The sequence below is a fragment of the Strongylocentrotus purpuratus genome, unplaced genomic scaffold, assembly GCF_000002235.5.
Source record: "Strongylocentrotus purpuratus isolate Spur 01 unplaced genomic scaffold, Spur_5.0 spur5_scaffold_19, whole genome shotgun sequence".
Taxonomy (NCBI): domain Eukaryota; kingdom Metazoa; phylum Echinodermata; class Echinoidea; order Camarodonta; family Strongylocentrotidae; genus Strongylocentrotus; species Strongylocentrotus purpuratus.
In genome coordinates, this window is record NW_022145604.1 from 23,379,753 (window position 1) to 23,404,952 (window position 25,200).

The following is a 25,200-nucleotide window of genomic DNA, read 5'->3' on the forward strand; positions in this document are numbered from 1 at the left end:
TTTGCCGGGAAACCGCCTACTAATTCATATATTTGGTAAATTTGTTTCTCTCATGGTCTGTGAGAAATATAGGGTAGTCCCATATACATCTTTCTGTGTATAGTGCTTGTAACTTTACGAAGAATGGGCCAAATTTCTTATCATTTTGATGATTCCAGAACCTTGCAGATGCTAGATGCTAGATGATCAACCTTTTCTGATCGAGTCCACAACGTTTCTTTCACAATGCAATCGCATGACCATAACTGGTCTTTACCTTTAAAGACATTTTCAAGCCCCCCCCCCCCTTTGGGGAAGTTTTAAATTAGTATTATCTTTCAAATGCCGTTAGAATTTAACCTTTTCATTTTTTGGGGGCCTGCAAATGAGACATATTACCTTTAAGGCTTGTACAGATATAGTGTTGTAGACCGCCGCAAAAATGCGGCAACTGTTTTTTCTTACGTGTAAATGAATGACAAAGTCTATTTAAAATGAATTGTATAATATCTCAGCAAATGACGTTGCAGCTGCGACAGGGTTTCGAACCACGTATCTCTTGATCCACAGTCCACTAGACAAAACAACTCGCACGAAACACGAAAAACTAAATTAAATTCTGGATGAAGTCTCAAAGTTTCTACCCTGGTATTATTGTTGAGCTTGAGACTTAATTTCGTAAGGTTACATGTCGTTTTCCAAAGGTTCATATTCCGAACGAACGTGATTCCGAGGGTTCATCACTCTGAATGGTCATCATTCCGAATGGTCCCAATTCCGAAGGCTCATATTTCTGGAGGTTTGTTAACCCGAAGAAGTATCATCATCCCGGAGGTCCGTATTTCCGAAAATGAAATAGGGCTTGTAATCCCAACAATTACATAGAACAATATCGTATTCTGTAACTACCAACGTTCGGAATAATGAACCCTACTTCATTTTCGGACTAATGAAACTTCAGATAAACAAACCTTCAAAATAATGCAACAAAATGTCCGGAATTATGAACCCTTTTTAATTAACGGAATTTTGAAACCCTTGATAAGTTAAATTTGGGTTTCGGAATTTTGAACCTTTGGAAAAACGAACCTTCCGGAGTAAAAAAAAAGATGAGTGCCTTCTTTCGTTTCACCATTAGTGCCACAGGAAGCGTTCATCCCCCAGTAATTCACTCAGTTCTTGGTTCCACCCTGAATAGAATTCTTGAAGAATCGTCCGCGTTTCATTGAACATGTCTCCAACTTTATGCGCAGTTCTGAGGTTGGTATTAATAGTTCGAGACTGACAGATTTCCATGATTTTATCCTCCGATAAATTTTCTGCGAATAGAACACAAAAGATATGAATCATACAATTTTTTCAAAAGTACATAAACAAATCACAAAACCTTTCGACAATAACATTGTAACAAAACAAAGAGAGAGAGAGAGAGAGAGAGAGAAGGAGAGAGAGAGAGAGAGAGAGAGGGTGTTTATTATTAAGTCATTTGCCCATACAATGTATATTTGCACTTTGTGTCAGATTTTTGTTCAGGTTGTTTATTTTCATGATTGTTTTTCATTTAAAGATTTAATCGTAAATATTATGGACATAATTATGCGATAAATACATGTAAAGTATCCCCCGCTTCTTCTCATACCAACTCACATATCGTTGCTGTTAATAGGTAGTTTACGACATGGTTGCCTAGTAACATTGAATATTAGACAGCTCTTACCATATTAATTAGTTTTGCTCGATTTGGACAGTTAACGCGACGCAAAATACCAGCACAAATGCCTAGGTCACATTTGCCGCGGTAGGCGTGCGGCCTAAAATATCTACGACCTATACCAATTATAGGACCGCCGAAGCATTCCCACGGTCACAAACGGTAGCGGTCACATATGCCTAGATTACATTTGGCCTGCGATTAGTCTACGGAGCCCGTATCCTGCCCGTATCCCCTTTTCCGTGCGGCCTCCGTACGGAGGCAGAAGAGGGCCGTGAGATTTTCGTACGGATTCACGGGCTCCGCAGGGCTCTGCGGCCTCTACGATTTTTTTCGCAGAAAGTTATACAAATTTGAAAAATCGTAAGCCCGTAGTCCGTAGACATGTCGTATGTGTCCTTGCACAATTCCGGCACGGGCATCGCACGGAGGACTTGCGCTGATCATGCAGCAAACGCACGATTTTTCGGTGAACATGGAGGCCAGAGATCGCTTAAAAACGGCACGGTGGTTGCACGGTCACCGCGCCTTGTCCGCGCAACCTTTGCATGGAAGCTGCACGGGCTCCGTACGATTTCCGTGCAGAGGCTGCACGAGATACACAATCTTAATAATATATTATAGGGTAATTCACTGAAAAATGGACCAATTATTCATGTTTTTTTCATAAATCCAGAGGAAATGTTTAGATTTCCAGGAATTTCCACTTAAATTGTATTATTAACATTTTTTCTGATGTCTAGGCTTTAAGTTGATACCAAATCTGGCTGCCATCTTCTGCCTGTTATTATGTTCTAGCCGATTTTTCTTGCCACATTGCCCAGGAATTTTTTTTTTTTTTTTTTTTTTTTTGGGGGGGGGGGGGGGGGTCCGCGGTGTCAGAACAAGTGTGCGTACCCCCACGCGCCGTAATCTATGCCCGCGAAACCTTCATGATTCAGAGAGGAATAGTTGTTGTATAGGCTCTCGGAGATGTTGCATCTTGCTTTCACCCCTCGGCACGCCTCGAGTGATATCAGGATGCAACGTTCCCTTGAGCCTATAAAACAACTATTCCTCTCATAGCAGTCACTTTATCTATAATATTTCACGCCGGAGCACGCAATTATTTTATATTTTAAGATGATGAAGCGGATCCTAATCAAGTGATGGGTTTAGAGCGTACACGTGACCAGGCATTTATTTTGCCTAACACGTAATTTAACTAATGACCGGTCAATAAAACGCATGATACACTCGGTACCAGGGTGGGGGTGGGGGGGGGGGGGGGGGGGGGGGGGGGGGGGAATCAGTTTCGAGGGGGTGTGCCGCTAAAGCCTCGAAACACCTACCCATCACAAGGGGGCATTTGGGGGCATTTTTCTCGATAAAAGACCCAATCTTCACAAATTTCGGCTGTTTTGGGGGTGTTTGCATGTTTGGACGGATCCGTTTTTAATGGTAGTTTGTTAAAAATGGGACCCATGTATAGGGATTTTTGTGAAAAAGTGACTCATTAGAGCGGCACACCCCATATATCCTAATATGTGAATACCCCCCCCCCCCGAGCTCGGTACCTTCGATACTGTGTGTTTCAAAAGTGTGGGCAATTCTTACTAACGCCCTCCCTGCTGCGTATTATTTTTATAATAATGCACACCCTACAAGTCAATATATATATATATATATATACACTATTGAACGACAATATAATATTGTGGTTGGCTTACTTAGATTTAAAAATGCGTAGATATTTGGTAAAATTTCCGTGCAGTCCTCATGCCAGTCCTCAAGTCGTAGAATAAACATCTGATCACGTGGGAAAACCTTCAACCAGTCCCTGATGTAAATGGCGTATAAACCGATGTTGAGACGCTAGGTAAAATGAAAGTAAAGTAAGTCGTTTTACTTGAAGTGTCAGTGGCGTAGGTTAAAAGGAACAATGGTATATGTTTCCCATCATCTACTTCATTATTAATAACCATTATCATTAATATCATAATAGTACTCTTTATAACTCCAAGTGAGCATGTCTTTATTTACATAAGTCTTTATATATTCAATTTATTTTAATTTCTTTTTGCTTGGAGTAAGAATTATTTTGAGAAAAAAAATTACCAACTCTTTTTCTTGTTTTTGTTCTCCTTCTCGTTTTTCTTCTTCTGCTTATTGTTATAATCACTTTTTATGATTATGAAATACTATTTTTGTTCTTACAATCACTATTATTATCATTTTTACTGCTATTGGTGCCATTTCAGTCCGTTCAGCCGTATTTCTTGACCTATCTATCTTCACTATCCGACATGCAAGAGACTTCTTACAACTTGCTATAGATAGTAATAGTGAAGCTTTTCCCAATACAGAAATACGACCTGCTCCTTAAAATAGTCCCAACTTCATCCGAATTTGTTGTTTTACACAATCGCTACAATCACGTCCTCTAACGGCAAACGCAGACGTCATTACATCGTTTTAACACGATTACAGATTTAGCCATTCTTATTATTATTACTGTTGATACTTTATTGACACTTTGTTTTTCATTTTTCATTCTCAACATTCAAGCAAATATAGTTAAATGGATAGTTGAGTTCTGTTGCACTGAGCGGGCGCTACACAAAACATTTTTTTGTGAGATAATACAAAAACTGAGTGTCAAATTTGAAAGAACATACAATTTAAATGACAGGATTATCTTTGTTTGATCAAAATCGGTTTAAAGACGGCTAAAATATCCACTAATATTTAACCATTTCTAATATTTGTGTACCACCACAAATATTAGATAATTTGAACCAGCCCTTAAAAAACGAAATAACGCCTTGTACGTTTTATTCCAGCCAATGCCGATCTTGGCTTTGTGTTGGCTTTTTCGTGTTGGGTATAATACGCACAGCCAGCCGGCCCATGTATTGATATTATTAATTAATTAACGGTAACCGTATTCTTTTGAAAATAGAGCTGAATTGGTATGATCGTAGTGGCTAAATTTCACTCATGTTGGGGCCTAAAATTACCTTCATAGCAATTTAAGGTCATAAAAGGGCACGAGAAATGTCATGAATAAAAATAAGAGCAATACCATACACAATGAAGGCATTTGCGGTCTAAACAAGAACTCAACTATCCCTTTCAATTATTGAAACTCGACCAATCAAAGTCAAAGATAAATGAAACTCCCACAGTTAGTATCGTACTGAAGTTGCGAACAGATCGAGGTAGCAAGACATTTCAGTGATAGAGCAATGGTCTCGTTTTTAAAAACTAAATGTCCAGGGTTTGAAACCAAATGGTTAAATTTCCTCGGAGAGGACATACATCGGTCGTCACCTAGTCCAGAATCTGCCCGGTCCTTTATAATTCCCTACACACTTGATTCAAGCCGTCGAAGATGGCGTTATAAACAAACTCATAATTATGCTCACACCAGCTCAGCCTGAGGACCGCCGGACGCGTCTTATTTAATGATCACGCCATCATCGGCTGGCAGCAAGTAAGTACGAGGAGTAAGCGTGGGTGTGGTGGAGATCAAAATGAAATAGGCCAGATCGTGGACTAGTCGGCACCCGAACCTTACTTACCACGCCCTTTTGTTGCGAGGTTGTGTATGCACACGCGCGGGCGCTCAAGGTAGCAGTGCATCTGTGAAACCTGGCTATGGTCTCCACCGAGTCGTTATGAAATCGTCCCGGATGCGGCTTGCGGTGGAAATATAGGTGGCCAGAGTACAATCTGTAAACAACGACCAACAAAAAATGAATCAACGAAAGTAACGAAAAGGGGGTCAAGATGAATGGTTAGTTAGTAGCCACTGTAGACAGATAACCTTTCTGGACAGGTCCTACTCCTACAACACGCAATTTTTTGTCGAGGGGGGGGGGGGATACTTGGCCATTATGAAGAGGTGGCATCTGTGGAGAGGTGGCATCTGTAGAAAGGTGGCCACTATATAACACAAGCTTGACTGTAAAAAGAACGCAGGGGCGGATCAAGGGGGGAACACCACCCGCAAATTCAGTAACAAGCAAGCAAACATCCATACAAATCATATAACCTGGGCGAAGGCATGGGGCAATCAAGTTTTGGGCAATAAATAAATAAATAAATAGTGAGGACTCGACGTCACAAACTGATAACCAAATTGACATTTTGTGTAGTGAATTCCATTGGTCTATATATTTGCATACTTTTTCAAAAGTTCATAACTTTCTTATTAGTTACCCGATTTTGCTCAAACTTTTTTTGATTGGTTTGTCTGATTTTTCTGCTTCCATTGAAATAAAGTTATGTTCGAGAGTGGACTTGGCCTTTAAAGAGAAGGTTGATTCTGGGAAGATATGAACAATAATTTGTGAGCGTTATCGTTGTATTATGTGTGGAAGAACATCATATACAAAATGTTCAATGAAAAGCATGGCTCTTCAAATGCCTTAATATTCTAAATATGGCATGTAACATCATAACAATCGAGACGGAATTTCTGTGCTAAATGTTCGCCGTGCATTCGCATATAAATCTTTCCGTGTACAGTGCTTGTAACTTTATACCAAGACTGGGCCGAATTTCTTATCATTTTGATGATTTCAGAACCTTGCAGTACACACTAATACTTATATGCTAGATGGTCAACCTTTTCTGATCGATTCCTCACACAATGCAATCGCATGATCTGAACTCAAGTTTATCTTTAAGCTTTACAAGCTAATATGCCGGAAGACACTTAAGAAAAACTCATTCAGCCAGAAAATAATCAATGTGTGGAATGGGCTTTCACTTTCAGGCAATATTGTGGAGAGTACTACTATCAATCGCTTCAAATCTGGATTTGAGAACTGGTGCAAAGATGCCCCAGATAAATATGATGACAACTCCAACCAAAGGAAACCATGGATAGGAACAACAGTTTATTGACTGTATAATCCTGGATCAAGTGATGTACAAGTGAGTTTTATCATTTGAATATATGTGATCCCCAAGTAAGCATTATCATGCATTACGATTTGGCGTGAAAAGATGAAACTTGATCATAAAATTTGGATTCTAAAATTTATTTAAAGACCATCCATACTACTGGGCCAGATGGTGATTAGATCACCCAGCCAGGTCACTGACAGGTGGCTATCTCATCAACTCAGCTCTCAATTAACATAAGAAAAAGGGGATCATGGGGGACCAACTGGCACCGATTGGGGAAGTTTTCTTTATAGAGGGAGCAAGTAGCTACAAGTTAGGACAGTGGGGCTTTAACAAGTTTATTTGTGTGGAAAAATAAGTCCACATGGACCCCTGCTCATGCTAAAAATTAATGAAAATTCCATCACCTGGTAATATTATTTCTCCAAACCTGTAGACGGTTTTAAAAACAAACACATAACATTAACACCTGAAATTGAGGAGTGTTGAACCCGGGGTGTCAGTCAAATTTCTTGGGATAAAAACCAAACTGTGAACGTGTATACGTTTAAACTTTCTTGATAGAGATAGGCAGATGCCGTACATGAAATGAAAGATGTAGTGGCAAGTTATAAATCGATAAACCTTGACTAAATGCTGATAAAAAAAAGACAATAAATGAACCGTTCACCAATGAAAGTAAACGTCGTGAAACAGGATATAGTAACTAGAGTTATAGAGAGAGTGTGTGTAGCAGTATAACGTGGTTTAACTTTGAAAGTAACAATTACTGTAAAGATGACATGTAATTGTGTCCCCCCCTCCCCCCCCCCCCCCCCCACCCATGCTCAAGCTCGGATTGACGCCCATGGCCACTGGTATAATTGCGTGTCACTGTATATGTATAAGGTTGAGTGCAAAATACATGAAACCGTCTGTCATTGCCCTGTAAATGTATTAAAGAAGATTTGTTATCTTTTAGGAATCATATTAGGGATCAATTCATCATTGGGGTGAAAAGAATTTACGCTATTCATAATATTGGTTGGGCAATTACTTGTGTAATTACTATTGTTATTAAGATAATTATTTCCATGATTATTACTATAATTCATTATTACAAAAAAAACTAAACTTAACAAAACCATAAAATAAACAAACGTATTCTTACCTTGAAACGGGTTCTCTCAGTATCACAAATAGTTTTGCATTGGGTTGAACGGCACGCAAGATTTGTGCGGTCACGAATTCGGGCCCTTCTTTTCTAACTCCGAATGCTTCCATCCAATTGTGGTTATCCCATAATGTGGAAGCTGAACCATCACCTGAAATAAATACAAGAATAGACAAGGGTGAGTTCCTAATCACTAGGGACTTTGATATGCACGCCGACATAGTGGACTGCTACGTGTGACAGCACTCTCAGTGCCTTAAAAGGAAGTCACATTAACTTAAGGACGTCGCACGTAGCCAGGGGCGGCGATTTCTTTTCATGACCGGGGGGGGGGGGGTTAAATGCGGGGGACGAGGGAGCAGTGCCAGTGGCGTAAAAGAAAAAAAATACGGTCTTTTTCGGGGGGGGGGGGGCAGAACAAAATCCGCATCACCCCCACTCTTACAAGTTACATGCAGGCCCCGCGGAACGTTTTTCAAAGTAGGGCGGGGGGCGCCGCGGGAGGGGGGGGGGCTAAAGTATTTACGACTAGGTAATGCCAAGCGAGCGAAGGAAGAGGAGCGTAAATTGGCAGGGGCAAAGCCCCGGCGGGGTCAAGGGGTTTCCCATGAAGCTCAGGGGTTTTAGGCATTTAATAACAGTCAGGTGAGCATCCAGAGGCCCGCCTTAGGGCCCATAGTAGGCTCCACGCCGGCCGAAAATTCCCCCAAAATTCCTTGGAGGGGAAATATGAAAGCCCCATTACGAACGATGCGCATTTTGGATTCGCCCACTTTCCTGACGAATGTTGGCGAATATCAGGGTGCGCCTCTGTCGGACAGTTTAGCGACTTTCAGCGATGTTTAGCGACAACTAGGTAAAATAATGTTTGTGAACGTGTTTGCGAAAGGCAGTTGGCGACTATTATCGACTGTAAGCAAATGTTAGCGACAGATTTTGTGAAGATTAGGAACTATTTGCCAATCCTTTGCAAAAATTTGTGAATGTTTAGGACCTTTTGCTGACTCCTGGTACTCAATGTGTCGATTTTAAAAACTTTCTTGCTTGCAACTTTTTACGAACCCTGGCGACACCCCAAAATTTACTACGTTCGCAAGAATTTGCCGCTCCGTGAGACAGCCCCTTTCTGTTTATTCATTTCTTTATCAATTGGGGCGCAAAATTAAGGAAAGCTAGAAATATAAAGTCCAGGAATAAGGTTTCTTTCAAATGTTTAACTCTTTCAAATATTATTTCGATCACTCCATTATTGATTGGGGCGCAATATTTGATAAGACGCTGGTGAAACTTTATATAATGGGTAGCAGAGCGACGAGACTTGCACCTCTATCATTGAAATGTGAATCTTCATACTCATTATCTAAATGCTATGATACTATATGGGTGCGAAACCCCAAAGAAATGTTTGTAAAAAAGAATCGCGACCGAGTGAAATTTTTTCTCGCATTTTCAACCCTCGAAACCTCTTTTCTAACGTTTTTTTACCGTTCGTATTTGAGGCTCATATAATCCTTAAAAGAAATAAATAATGATTTTCTTGTTCTGTCTTTTTTTTTCTGCTTTGTATTTGCGTGTCCTCTGATTTGCCTATTTGCACCCCCTTCAGGTCCGCTTGGGGTATTTGTCCCCTGTCCCCGATACCTCTTTTACTTGTTTCCCACCAGAATCATGTTTTTATTCTGTAAACATATGTTTGATTAAATAAATATGTATATGATGCAAAACCTTTTTATATTTTTTCTCAATTTTTCGTTCTGACGTACTTAAACAAACTAATACAATTTGTATAATTAAAATTCAGTGTCTGAATCGTGTAATGCCCACAGCACTGCCTATATTCCGGCTAGAAATGTATCATTTCTGTTTTCTCTCTCTTCTTTACAATCTTCTCTCCGATCATATCCCTCTTTTTCTCACTCATATCGAAATTTTATGTTTATAATTGCAAAAATTACATATCAAGATGCATTATATTTTTGAATTTCTAATGATATAATTTCTTTGCTTCTTATTATGTTTGATAAGGAAATAGTGTTGAATTTTCGCTTATTTAACTATATTCTTAACCATTACGTTGTAAACGTATATAAGTTTAATGTGCTTAACTAGTATGTGTTATGTGATTGTACCCTTTGCAACCCCCTCGCTCTATTTCTCTACTTATTGAAAACCTCACTCCATTTCCCATCCAAATTCCCTTTCTCTTCCGACATTACATCACCCTCCCTTTTCAATTACTACAATATACGTTCTATCTCAATTCCATGTTAACCATTCTTTCCTTTTTCATTTCCTGTTTCTTGAAATATATATGTAAATCATTTGTCAAATCGAGCCGTGTTATTCGAATGTTAGCAAGAACCAGAAAGAAAATGGCTCTTTTTGTAACTCACTCATGTCGTGTTGAGTATGTGTCCACGTACTTTTATAAATGATATAACAATGAGGTAAGGTCCTATAATTTATATAACCATGGAAAACCACGAAACGTTCACGCATATCATGATGAAGCGCTTGTGTATTCTGTCGACGTTATGAATTAATATATATATATATATATATATATATATATATATATATATATATATCTTGATTCATATATATACATGCGTGTGTGTGTGTGTGTGTGTGTGTGTGTGTAATATTCTTATTTGTGTTTTCTTATTCCATAGTAAAGTATTTTTTTGACTGAAACAGCTTGTTTTTTTATTTTGTTTTTGACCAATTTTATCTTCCCCATGTCCAATAACTTGTGTTATTTAATAGAAATGACAATTCAATTCAATTCGAAATAGGTTTTATTCAAGACTTGTCAAAAAATTTAAAGACTAAATATGCAAGTTTACATCAAACATACAATCATTTAAAAAAGCATTCAAAAACATATATATATATATAAAGAAACACAAAGCAAATGAGAAAAAATATATCAAAATAATAAATGTTTACATCAAAACAACAAAGCAGTAACAAAAAGAAAACAAAAAAAAAAGATACAAAAAAATACAAAATATAAAATATTGCTAGCATGTCAGATGAGTGTACTAAAAATAAATAAATTCAAAATACATTGAAGCCTTATGAGAAAAAAATTAAAAAACTAAGGCCTTCTGTTTTGTTACTGAGAGAATAATTGCATAGACGTATACAGATACGTGAATTCGATTGACTGTAACATAGGAAAAACTGCGATGAAATACAGTACAAATTCCATTCAGATGATATAACGAGTATTAAAAAGTATTAACAAGAATTCAAATTGAAGTCTGGGTAATTGGAGCAAATTAATGGCCTGCATACGTACCTACGATGAGCTTGTCTTTATTTGAAGCATCCTGATTGAACGTATTGACTAGTTTTGTAGACCGCCCCTGAAGATACGATTCGAACGACACGCCTACAAGAAGAAATTAAAATTGTGAATTGAGTTGAAAAAAGGGTACTATTAAAAACCACACTGCAGTTCGGGAGCTCAAAATATGCATCATGCAGTTCATGAAAAGGAAGGAGTGAAATACAGTTTAGAATTAATTTCGATATTTACCGGAACACCATAGGCATTATTATCCAAATAAGCGGCGATGTGTATAGAGTACTTAAATGCAGACAGAGAATCATATAGCGTGTTTATGCGTGTGAGAGAGAGAAAGGGAGAGAGAGAGAGAGAGAGAGAGAGATAGAGAGAGGAGAAATAATTAAAAGCAAACGCTACAGCAGATTTCAGCCAAACAGAAATAAGGTCAGAGTCATCGAAACATCATCATAATATGAAATATTGAAAGAAAAGGCGGAAAGCGAGAAGGAAAAAATTACGAGCTTTCGGCTTGTGAGGCCTTCTTTAGGTTCTGACGTGAAAACACATTAAAAAAAATACATTGTAGGAGCAAATGTACATAGCATACAAACTTAATATCACTCAATCATAGTCAAGCATCATGAACATAGCAAAAATTAGTACGATGAATACTTTCGGAATAAACTTAGAAACGATTATGCAATATCAAAGTGTAATACATCAAAGTGTTTTACCTTGCTTGTGTGTTGGGCTGTCGGTGTGTCTATTCAGTTGATGTGATATATGTGATATATGTGAATGTTTCCCGTATTAATATTTGCTATGTTCATGATGCTTGACTATGATTAAGTGATATTAAGTTTGTATGTCATGTATATTTGTTCATACAATATATTTGTTTTTGTATGTGATTGCACTTCAGAACCTGAAGAAGGCCTCACAATTCGGCTTGTGAGGCCTTCTTCAGGTTCTGAAGTGCAATCACTGGCAAAAACAAATATATTGTATGAACAAATACACATGGCATACAAATTTCAGAACCTGAAGAAGGCCTCACAAGCCGAAAGCTCGTAATACAATTGTAAAGTACAGCTATATCTCACATTCCTAGACCATTTTCTTCACGCCTACATATTCTGGAACAACCGTTGTCATGTCAGAGTTGATAAATCTCGCACTTTTATATATATATATATATATATATATATATATATACACAAACAAACACACACACACACGCGCGCACACACACAAACACATATATAAAATTGTATACATAGAGAGAGAGAGAGAGAGAGAGAGAAAGAGAGAAAGCAAAAAGCTAGATGCAGAGAGGGAGAGAGAGAGAGAGAAATCAGTAGAAGGAGAAAAAACAGGGGGGGGGGGGGTATTGAGTGAAAATGAATGAAAGTTGAAGGCGCTATTAGCCCATAGGTCAGAATTGGAATATCTGAATTAAGTGTCTATTGTTATTGTCATAAAGTTACTGCACTTGAACCCTGACGGTCAGAAATTACACAACGGATATGAATACAACTGCTGCCAATCGGAGAGAGTATATAGAGGAAACTACAAATAGGAGCTAAACCAAAAAGGTTTTATCAACGAAGCCTGCTAAACAAAATGTTGATTGAAAGAATAGGAAGGAGAGAAAAGAAAGAAAAAAAAGATTGTCAGTTGCCAAGTTCAAGTCCCTTTTTTCTCGACAGGGGGGGGGGGGGGGGGGGGCTGCCATCCCTCGGACAGTCTGTATTATATTTCAGATGAGACATGCGGTAGTATGTTAATTTGTGTCACTCCTGGTTATTGTTATCTTTACTCTTACACTCAATCATCTCAGTCATCAATCATTGTTACACTATCACTTTGAAATGTGTTATCCAATGTACAAAAATTGAGAATGATCCGATCTGTTTGGATTGAAATTTGAATTTGAATTTGAATTTACTCGACTACGACACCTCTTCGTTGTGGTGTAACCATGGAATCAGAAGTCAAGCTCATCCCTTGAGGTATTGAAGAAAAATTCAAACTAAACAGCAAATTGCTCCGAAAGAAAGTTTGAACGAAATCGGACGAATATTAAGAATTTTATGATTTTGTAATCACTTTACGTAAGGGAATTCCAAAACTACGTTCTGAGTAGTCCGTTAAGTTAAGGGAGATGCCCAATAGTGAAGAAAACAAAAAAATTGTATTTGTGCACACGTCAACAGTAGAGTTGTTTGTGACTAATAATTACAATACACTGACCGAAGATCTAATTTGAGATTCGCACAGAGAAATATAATGATATCATATTACACCCAATCATAACCTATTTATATCATAGGTCCGATTTATATTAAACTATCGCCATTCTACTTCTCTAATATAAATGCTGCATTCACAAACACACACAAAAATCATTACAAAGGTATGACCATAGCCATGCATAGCTTACCGTCCAGTCGACGCCGGGTCCACCAATGCGGTTCCTTCAAAATCCCCCCTATCACGTCCGGGTGTCCACTGATCTTATCCCAGAGATCGCTGGTTCCACTCTTGGGTGTCCCAAGAATGTAGAAGTACGGAAGACATCTGATTTTATTGTCCTTGGCGTTGGTCCGTATCACCCAGCAGGGGCTTTTGTATCCCGGGAGAAACTCGTCCGGTAGGGCGTCAAAAACCTGGTATCAGCGAGGAGATTCATCACAGGTAAAGCTGTGCCATGAACAATTAATCATGACGAAAATACCGGAAAGAAAACAACTACCCCCCCCCCCCCCCCACCCGGACAACTGCCTCTTTGTTCAATTTATTTGTTGTGGTATACAAAAATACATTGCACATGGCAGGCTAGCGGCTGAATTGAGTGCAATTTACAAAAATAATAACACAATGATACCGCACAAAAGACTTGAGTATTAAAAAGTAATTTAGAATAGTACATTCATAACAAAACAATAGGTACACCTCAAATCAAAGATTATTGATGGTGGGGTAACGGAATTGGGTAATGGATGTGAAAAAATACAGTTTTATGAAATGAATTTAGCAAATTTATTGGAAGAATATATTGTTGAATAAAGTATGATCAGTGCTAAAAGACATAATCTTTTTGGCATGCTTGAAAGTAGGCCTATTGACATATGGGTGCAAGGTACATGTATATTAAAGATGGTTATCTGCTGTTGGGCGATTTGATTGCCCAACCACTTAGGATATCAAATGCCCAAAATCACTTTTTATAAACATAAATGCAATGGAGAGTGTTAACTACAGTGTGAGTCAAAAAAGTTTACACCTAGAAAATTGCTAATTATTTCAAAAATCATCTATGAACAGTAAATTATTTTACATCTAATATGAAAGAGTGGTTTATCCCAAATTATTTGGTATCATTCTTGTGTGGTATGTGTTCACTCTTGGATGAACAGAAGGCACTGCTTGCGAGAGTGCGCAGAAGTTGCTTATGTGATGTTTAAATAGAACAATTGGGATTCGGTTATTAAATCGATTTTTGCAGATCCAAATAACATCCCTAACGAAACTAATCATGCTATACACATATAAAATGTCGAATATCAAATATCAACGAACATTTGTGCGTGTGTGTGCGTGTGTGACTTTGCTTCTGCAAATAACATCCCTAACGAAACTAATCATGCTATACACATATAAAATGTCGAATATCAAATATCAACGAACATTTGTGCGTGTGTGTGCGTGTGTGACTTTGCTTCTGCAAATAACATCCCTAACGAAACTAATCATGCTATACACATATAAAATGTCGAATATCAAATATCAACGAACATTTGTGCGTGTGTGTGCGTGTGTGACTTTGCTTCTGCAAAAAGCATATGCAATTCATTTGATACATTCAATTCATTCTCTCACTCCGCTTATATCAACATAATACATGGTGTAGGCATCACTTAGGCGCAAGTCGAATTTTGCACTCTCGCAAACAATGCCTCCTGTTCATCCAAGCGTGAACACATACCACACAAGAATGATACCAAATGATTTGGGATAAAACACTCTTTCATAAGATGTATAATAATTTACTGTTCACAGCTGATTTTTTAAATAATTATCAATTTTCAAGGTGTAAACCTTTTTTTTTTTTTACTCACACGGTAGTGTCGGTTGAAAAATTTTCATGTTTTTAGCTCAACACTTTTAAGAGTTTCTTTTGACATATGTTCATGTGAAAGAGAAAGAGCAGAAACCATTCACTCGACACTAAGTCTTGGAGGCAAATGATGAAGCAAAAGATCTTGTAACATCATGTTGACACATAGTAGTAATGATACTAATAGTAATACTACTAATATTACTACTACAACTAAAACAAATATAAACATAATAATTATAATAATAACAAATACTTATTCTGCTGGGCTGGTATTCGAACCCTCAAACCTTGTCTTGAGAGTCAAGTGAATGACCCACTTAACGTATAAAGACACTCCCACATCATCGTTGTACCGTGATAAAATGAAGGAGTTTGAAGAGTTGGAGACCCAACTGGCAACACATTATTCCAAGCAGCTACCGTTTTCTATGGTTCCACAATATAATCTACTGGTGTGCTGTTACCTTTGATGTCCGAGGAAATATCATTGGAAAGCTTGAGTAGTGGTTTTGTTCACGGAGAAATATCCTTCATATTTCAATTTTTATTTAAACTACCAAGGGGGACATCGAACAGATGATAAAATATGAATCCAAAAGCCTATCTGTGTCAAGAAATTAGCTTACATTGTATGACAGCAGCTTTAATTTGTGAAAAATAGTAAAATTTTACAGTCTTAAAACCTTCAACTTTTTGACAGTTTTGCGATTACTTCCGGCTCACGAAAAAAAAGTGAATTTGTTCATGTACAGTTCTCTATGATGTCATATGTCAGATTAGTTCCCATACATGCCTAGGCGAGTAATTTTGATTAATATTTCAGGAAATTTTGCTCCATTTCCTTTCGCTTGCCTCCTGGAAAGGTAAGTAATGTGCACTGCTCTTTTTTCAGACGAGTGGTAGCGAAAAGTAATTATCATTATCCCTTTGAAAGTGGCATGTTAGTTTGCAGCTAGAAAGGATTTTTTTTGTCTACATATCTGCAAGGAAGATCCAGTTAAGCACATGCCTTACATATCTTCTCCTGGCGGTATAGAAGATGGTACAAAGAAAATGAGCTGGATAGGACTCGATCTCTTAAAATTCGTGGTAAAAACAAACAAACCCAAACAAACAGACAGACAATAGTTACCGGTTTCGCCATTTGGTAGAGAGCACGCGGCAACGACGTAAAATTTGTCGTGCCTATAGTTGATGTGGGCTCTTCCATTATCTGAAGAAGGGAGCCGTTATCTTTTTCAATAGACTGCGTATTGTAATAACCTGTGAAGTTCAACACGATAAACTAGCAATAATATCAATGATTAGATAATAATGAAGATGTTAATAAATTACAGTTAAATGTATATCACGCACGACCCAACTCTGGCCCAAGGGCCGAAGTTAACATTGTATAGGGACTTACAATTCAAGAGAAAGATACATATTGGTGATTTGTACACTTAAAATAAATGATTTAACTCGTGATCTTTTAAACTTTACATAATTTTAAGCCGTCGCCTCTGGAAACTGAAACGAAAATTGCCTACCACTTCTTTCAATTTGATTGGTCAATTAATATCATTGAAATTCACATTTGATTCCTTCTCATTGATCATGGTAATCAATGAACAGATACAGCAGTACAGTAAAGAAATTCAAAAAGCAGAAGGAGGCAAAAAACAAAGAAAGCAAATACCTGCGATGGGAACACATTTTACAAAGAAGGGTAAGTCACTGACAAAAATCGAGAAGAGAGTTTCACGATGACACCATCACAGACTAAAGATTACTACAATGTTAATATTAACTTACTTCCTGGATTGGGGGCACTAAAACCAGGGATAGATTTGCTGGCATTTCGAACTGTCATCTGATCCCAGGGGAAAAACAGCAGCAGCCCGAAGAGGATCAGCACAGCTAACAATAAATTGCTAGCTATTTTGGCCGCGGTGCTTGGCACCGATGTCACTCTGTCCGAAAGGAAATGAACAGATTATGATTATTTATATATGTTGTTTTATATAGAAGAAAATCATTATTTTTTTCGTGTACGAAGCATATTATTATTTCTGATATTTTTGAATAGATATATATACACACATGGTGCATAAACATGGACATTAAAAAAGGTTGATGAAAATAGACTTCACACTTTGGAGATGGCATGCCTCAGGAGAATGATCGGTGTGACCAGACTTGACAGGATGAGAAACACACAAATACGAACACAACTGAACATGGAAAAATACCATCATTGACAGGGTTGCCACAAAAATATTGAGAAACTTTGGACATATCAACAGAATGAATCCAAAAAGATACCCCACATCCTTTTCAACGGAAATGTACGTGGCAAACGCCCAAGAGGTAGACCTATCTATACCATCAAGTCAAGTAAGTCAATACAAAACACTTTATATAGTAATTTTGTTTTATTCCTCCAAATGTAATACAAACAGAACCAACATAGGCCTATACAATATGGCGACTACTGCTTTGTTGGGCAAGCACAAAACAAAAGAATATGTGACCCAGTGAAATCAAGTTGGCCGTTGGCCAAACTCTGTGTATAGATAGCTCGTGAAAGGTCACAGTTACTCCCATGTGTAAGTTGAGAGCATCCACACGGTAAACTTACGCTACCCTCTAGTAGGGCTACTGTGTTAGGGAATTGTGCTAGCCATGCGCTGAACATTTTCACTGACTCGTTGTAACTCGAAGTGAACTCGCTTACACTCGTATTATACTCGCATAACTCGTAACAAGCTCGCACTGCACTCTTCATAACTCGTATCAACTCGCCACCTTCAAGTATACGCGAGTGCTATTCGAGTTTCCAAGAGTGGAGTACGAGCACGACGATCGTGCTGCGAGTCATGTCGAGTTGCCCACGAGATTTACGCGAGTTTAGATCGAGTACGGGGACTTACAGCGAGTTTCACATGAGCATGAGCAGACTGTAGGGCGATCATTACGGGCGCACCATGATTCGTCAGCTGGCCTACAACATTGACCAGAAGATCAAGGCATGTTCTTCCTCCAGGAGATCTAGCAAATATGCTTCTGACATCTATCTTTGTTTTGGAGAGCGCCAAAATTAGATGCGGTCCTCCCCATGGAGAGGGGGGGGGGGTGGGGACAGTGCCCCTACTTTTTTTTAAGTATTCGAAATGTGTCCCTTTTTACATAGGAAAAGTGCCCCTTTAACTTTGTTAAAAACATGAGTCGCAGCCCCATGGCTGAAATGGTCATGTAAAAGACTTATTACATATTTCAAACAAAAAATACAATTACAATTTATTTGTCAATATTGAAATATGTATAGTGTAGTATATTGAATAATAGAAGTAAGATAGTAAAATGTAAAAGTACATGTACATTGAAAAATACGAATTGCATACATGTACTTTCAAAAAGTCATTTAGACAATATACGAATATAAAAATAGAAATGAAAATATTTTTGTTATAACATTGTTGACGTTTGATATTGCAAGTATTTGTTTTATTGCTTAGAAAAATGATATAAAAAACAACAATTATAGTATTCCTTTGACAACTGTCCCTTTCACATAACTCAAGTTAGACTATGTTCTCAATCCAATATCCTTTGCATATTGCCCCTCATTGGCATAAGTGCCCCTTTTGTTTTGACAAGTGGCCCTTTTCCTTTGACAAGTTCCCATTTTCCTTTGCAATAGGTGTCCATTTTCAATTCCCATCAGTGCTCCTTTTCATATCTGGTCATAATTACATAATTCATCGGTGTGTACATTCCATTTTAATTCACAATCAATAAAAATACCTAGATATTTAAATTTGTCAACTTGAACAATATCATTTTCATTAATTTTTAAGTTCAACCTACTGTTTCTGTTCAACATATATTTAGTGCCTATCAGCATACTAACAGTCTTAGTACAATTTATTTTCAACTTATTACAATTCATCCAAGAATATAACTTATGCAATTCAATATTCAAAACATTTTCAATATTACAAGGGTCTTTATCTGAATAATATACAATGATCAGGATTAGCTTTATCTCCCTTCTTAAATAATGGAATTATCTTGCCTATTTTCCACCTAGTTGGAACCACACCTTCACTAATTGACCTATTTATTAGGTATGTGATGCTCCGAACTATTTCGGGCCCACACAGTTTCAAAACAAAGGTACTAATCCCGTCAACACCAGTAGACTTCTTATTTTTTAAAGCAAAAATTTCTTTTAAGAACATCAGCTATATCAACAGGGAATAATTCAAAAGAATTCTCATAGCATACAGGCCTTTCTTCTAAAATAGGAACATATTCATTTGTACATATACTAACACGACCATCGTTCAGACGGCCACTACTCATAGCCTTCCACCTACCTCGCCATATTTAGCCCGACTAGCTCTTAACTCGACCTTTACCCTGGGGTAACTTGCCCCCGTCTGAACAAGACTTTAGGCACCAAAGTCACATCGATTAGAGGGAGAGAATTATGGCTTATTGCTAATTTAAGGTTTGGAAGCGCATAGAGACGTTATATTATAATGTTATATGCGCTATAGAAGAAAGGCATATTATTGTAATCATTTTTGTTTGTTCTAGGCAAATTTGTCCATATTCACCGCCGCGTTTCTATTTATCCCGTTCGGGGATTCTCGTGTAGATATAGTCGTGATAGAGTGCACCTATTTCATTTCATTAATAATTATTCACTTTGAAACATGTTATTGTTATTTTATTAATCATTAACTTTAATAACGTTTGTGCTTGATAATCCTTGTTTGATAAAGAAATTTCATATATTGATTTAGGCGTAGCGGACACTTGGCTTGGAATGTTTTACGTCTAGTCTTTCGAGTTGAAGAAAATCGACCTTTCTAACATGTTGAGTAGTGTATAATTTTGTTTTAAAGGGGAAATTCAAAGAAAATCACAAATATGTCAACTAATGTATCACTAGAAACTAGTATTAAAGCTAACAGATGGTCATCGTACAAGTTTTAGGTCAACTACATATCGGGTGATTTATACAAATACAAATACAACCACCTCTATAGCATCTGGGAAATACGAGATATTCGCCAGAAAGATGTTTAATGACGTCACATAATGGACCAATACTGCTCAAGCAGACGAAATCCGATAAAGAATGATTATAATTGCAAAGCTATTATTTGTCAAATTTTAATGAGTTTAGTGTATGTAAATGTGATGGCATTTCAAACCATTCAAAAGGGGATATTAAATCGATTCTGATAACTAAAATCGTTCGCTTGTAAATACACAGGATAGGGGTTAATTAACAATCAAAGAAACTAGACTTTCAAATTGAAAAAAAAAACGGAATGATATTACGGACGGCATTTATTCCCTCTTGAAACCCCGAACATACAGTGGTGTGTGCAGCTGAACAAGATAGGGAACGGGTTAGTCAATATACATTTTAAAGTTGGATATTACACAAATATGTATGGCGCAATGAAACATAAAAGTGTGATTTAATCTAAATATGGGGGTTATAAAAACTACCTATAGTTCAATGTTTTTTTTACAAACCGCAAATCTGTCTATTGAAACACTTTTTCTTGATTAATTATGTCATCATTCCACACGGAGTAAAGAAATGATCGGATGAAGTGAAGGATAAGTCATTTCATGTCATCCCGCCAAATTCAATTGTTACATTTTGACGTTCATACTTTTTGTCCATTTTACATACAGTACAAGAGGAAGATATCTCAAATGAATTACAAGATATATCGTCGTTTGATCATGATTTTCGATCATTAGGAAAGGCAACTCTCATCATGATCCAACACTGCAAAAACTGGAGTGTTGAATTTAAGTCTTTCAAGTAGGCCCACTCCATATATGACCACACCATAAATTGGAATCAAATTCACTTAACACTAGTTTGGTGTTAATAATCAACACCAAAGTTAGGTGTTGACTGTTGTCTGACACCAGTACTGGAATTATTTTTCAACCCCAAACTTCGGTGTTAATATGCCCCATCACCCCGCAAAGTGTCACTATTTAACATCACTTTTGCATTTGGCTTGAACACTCATGGTCTTCAATTTGATTCTGTCATGTACTTCATATCTGACCACACCAAATTGTGTTGAACAACACCAGGAATTGGAATCCAATCTCTCAAACTGAATAAAAATATACTGATAAGATACCTCCTGCCTTCTAAAGGTAAGCACTGTGTACTGCTCGCATTAACAGACGAGTGGTAGCAAAAAGTAATTATCATTACGAAAGCATATTTCCCTTTGAAAGTGGCCAGTAAGTTTGCAGCTACGCTGGAACCTTTTATCTACGTATCTGCAAGGAAGATCCAGTTAAGCACATGCCAGACAAATTTTCTCCTGGCGGCTTCGAAGATGGTACAATCATGGACCCTACTACAGATGGACTAATAATGAGAGCCTCTCTTTGTTCACATCATGACCACCACCACCTGATAATGTGTATGTTGATGAGGACATTCATTTGACGCGACAATGTTGATTATGTAATCACGCATCATCACAGACTAAAGAACCCTTTACATTTCTTTAGATTCTTTTCGCTGGGCCAGAGCACAGAGTGTAGTTTCAGAAAAAGTATCGTGATTTATGACCAGTTATAGAGGAGCAGTGAACCCCAAATTGTGACAATTTGTGTAATATTAGATTGATTATTAAGGAAGTGGACACTGGTGGACATACATTTGGACTAACCAAAATTTGAAAAATACATATTATTTACCGTCCTATTATTTTATTTTACTTGGAAATGGATAGGATAGGTTTTTAATGAAGTTCAAAATTATTGTGTTACATCCAAATTTTTAGGTTTCTCTTGTAAACTAGTTCTAATATCCTATTGAAAATTTCATATACGTCAATATTCATATGTACTCCACAACTTCCATCAGCCATAATTGAACTCTTTACAAAAAGTGACGCTATACACACATACAGGCGCGTACACAGGGGGGGGGGGGGGGGGGGGGGGGGGGGGGGGGGGGGGGTGGGGTTAAACCCCCCCTTTGGTATTTTTTTTTGTAAACCCCCCCCCCCCCTAAATAACCACCCTAAACACCCCCCCCCCTTTGGATTTTTTTTTTTTTTTTTTTTGTTATGAAAAAAAAAAAATTTCCCATGGCTGACCTAGAAAAGCTGACCTTACCCCCTCCCCCCGCTTATTCAGCGGCTGGCTGAGTCGTTGCGAAATTTTCGGCCTAATTTATAAATGTTAAAACCCCCCCCCCCCCCCCCCCCCCTTGAAAAAATCCTGCGTACGCGCCTGCACACATACCAAACACGACATGCAACACGTACAAACTATCATCTTCCTCTAACCAGGACAGTTTTCGCCAATAAAAAACATACACAGGACCAAACTACTGGAGCACCATTGATCCGAATCTCAAACAGCTTAAAAACGGTGGCAGCTTTAAAAAACATATCAAATTATTATGATTGAATTCGTATATATAATGCACAACTATACCAACTGTGACTTCCGACCTTGAACATTCTATTCTAAAAACTTCCTTTTCTCTCTCCTCCTTCTTCTGACCCCCATTCTTCACCTTCTCTTCCTATTTCTCTTCTTTCTTACACCCATCATCCATATCATTTCATTGTTTATGTCTGTATACTCTGCTTTTTGTATTATTATACTTTTACCTTATTATAAATGACACTTTGTCAAAAATTCCCTTTTTCAAATGTAATTTCGAAATGATTTAGTGTAAATGCCATACAAACGTATGCTATGTAGATGTCTTAATGGTTCACGAATATCAATTTTGTAAATATGCCATGTTTTGTTAAAGTATTGTATTTTTCTCTTCATGTTAAATAAAAGAAACAAAACTGAAAAGCTGAAATATTTTATAACGAGGCACTCAACAAAGATTTGTGCATTAAATATGATTACTTTACGAACATGGCATACTTCGTGTTTTAGCCCAAGTGCATAGGCCCTACCCATTTGCACCTTGATCGCATATGAATTATTGACAAAATGGGAAATGAAGAAGGAACAAAAGAACACCAGCGAATATTGGAGAGAAAAAATTCCTTACCTTATCTTCATATCTGTTATTTGTGACACGTACAAGCACGTAGAATGATGGAACTTTCCGGTACTTCCTCCCCCTATCTCCGCACACACGTAACTGTTGATGTCTGCTGTTCGAGTCGAAGTGAGGCGGTGGTCTTTTAATAACCCGCCCGCACTTTAAAGCGCCCGCATGACAGGTAGCATCTGGCCATGCATACCACTTATGATACCAGTACTTTTATTTACTCCTGGACGAGCGGAGAGTTTTATCGTCGCTTTGTTTGCCGTATACACCAGCTCACCAACCAAAACCAACCACTATATATATTGGTTTATGTCGAATTGATATTTTAATTAAACCAACCTGACTACAACGCTGTTATCTCCGGCGTTTCCAATATCTAAGGCCATCTTTGCCGAGCAAAAGTTTTTGGTGAGATGATTCAATTTTGAGAACTGTGTCGCCTAGAAAGTACCGAAGCTGTGACATCATAATTTTTTTTAAATAGAATTTCTCTTCACTTTCCAATAGAGCATAAAAAAATGTCTGAATGTCGAAAATCAATTGAATGTGTTAAGTATTGACTGAGATATGACCATCTGAATAAATAGATGTCATATAGGAACTCAGTGTTGTACATGTATTGCTCTGGCTCGTAATGTTATGAGCCAGAGCAAATAACAATGAGTTCCTATAGGAAATCTATTTATTCAGATGGTCATATCTCAGCCAATACCTAACACATTTAATTGGTTTTCGACATTCAGACATTTTGTTAATGCTCTATTGGGGGGGGGGGGGGGGGTTAGAGGATTTGTTTTGTTTTGTTTTGTCCTAACAAAAATCGCAGCGACTCAGCCAGCCGCTGAATAAGGGGGAAGGGGGGGGGGGTAAGGTCAACTCTTTTAGGTCATCTATTAGCATTTTTTATTTGTTTTAATTTAAAAAAAAACACACATACAAAAAAAATGAAGGGGGGATTAACCCCCTCCCCCCCCCCCCCCCTGCGTACACGCCTGTGTACACGTACATGATTGTACAGAGTGGTTTTAACATCCTGCAACAAGACATCAAATCATTTGGAATAGCATAACATGCCTTATCCTTCACATTATCTAATCATTTCGTTTCTGTGTGTGTGGCACGACAACATAAATATTATAGGCCTATATTTAATTAAGAAAAGTTGTTTCAGTGGACAGCTTAATAGCGTTTTAAAAACTTTGATATCATGACTAGTTTTGATGGCCCCATATTCTGAGTAAATCACACTGTAATGCTTCATTGTGACATACATTATGATAAAGCATAATCAAATCAGGATATTGCAGATTCGGCATTCCGGGAGGAGGGGGAAGGGGGTAAATAACCTTTTTTTCTTCAAACTTCTGAGTGCCCCTACTCTAATATGAAGGCATCTCTTTTACTTTGACAAATGCCCCTTTTCCTTGTATTAAATACACCTTCCCCCTTCTTAATAAGTGTCCCCATTTTTACCTTTGATAAGTGCCCCTTTTACTTTAACACGTACCCCTTTTTCTAATAAGTGCGATGTCCCCGTCTGATAAGTGCACTTTTCCATTTGTAATAAGTGCGACCCCTTCATCAATATTATAAATACCCTTATTCGACTCTGATAAATGCCCCTTTACTTTGATAAGTGCCTCTTTTCCTCTGTAATAAATGCCTCGTTCCCCCTTCTTAATAAGTGCCAGTTTTTCAGGTGCGAGAAATGCCCCTTTCCTACAAATACCATTTTCCCTTCTGATAAGTGCTCCTTTTATTTTTCCAATAAGTGCACCCCTTCCCTTTCTTTTAAATGCCACTTTAAGACTTTATCCCTCTGATAAGTGCCCCTTTTTCATTGACCGGTGCCTTTTTTCATATTTCATTAAGTGTGCTTTTCCCAGCATCTGATAACCGCCTCTTTTTACCTTGAATTAAATGTAGAAAATTATAGAATTAAAAGGTTACAACTTAGAAAATAAATACCCAT

General features: G+C 37.6%; 1 protein-coding gene across 2 annotated transcripts; it reads right to left on the reverse strand.

Annotated features, from left to right (window-relative positions):
- Positions 1 to 353: 353 nt before the first annotated feature.
- On the reverse strand, positions 354 to 23,331 carry LOC100893068 (carbohydrate sulfotransferase 15). Of its 2 annotated transcripts, XM_030990641.1 has the most exons (9): positions 23,226 to 23,331; positions 16,952 to 17,109; positions 16,290 to 16,420; positions 13,478 to 13,703; positions 11,044 to 11,136; positions 7,737 to 7,890; positions 5,254 to 5,404; positions 3,400 to 3,544; positions 354 to 1,298 (listed from the first exon to the last, which is right to left on the reverse strand). In XM_030990641.1, exons 1-9 carry the CDS (start codon positions 23,234 to 23,236, stop codon positions 1,114 to 1,116), a joined length of 1,254 nt encoding a protein of 417 aa, XP_030846501.1. In that variant the 5' UTR covers positions 23,237 to 23,331; the 3' UTR covers positions 354 to 1,113. The 2 variants fall into 2 exon arrangements, with proteins under 2 accessions (XP_030846501.1, XP_011662499.2); XM_011664197.2 differs by lacking the exons at positions 16,290 to 16,420; positions 23,226 to 23,331 and having other exon boundaries at positions 16,952 to 17,103.
- Between the last annotated feature and the right edge of the window lie 1,869 nt (positions 23,332 to 25,200).

What these genes read in the sequence shown, in the direction of transcription:
- LOC100893068 (XM_030990641.1), bottom strand. An exon ending in TAGTGCCCCCAATCCAGGAA is followed by an intron (nt 16,421 to 16,951) that starts GTAAGTTAATAT and finishes TGAACTTCACAG; the next exon opens with GTTATTACAATACGCAGTCT. An exon ending in CTACGCATTTTTAAATCTAA is followed by an intron (nt 1,299 to 3,399) that starts GTAAGCCAACCA and finishes TTCTATTCGCAG; the next exon opens with AAAATTTATCGGAGGATAAA.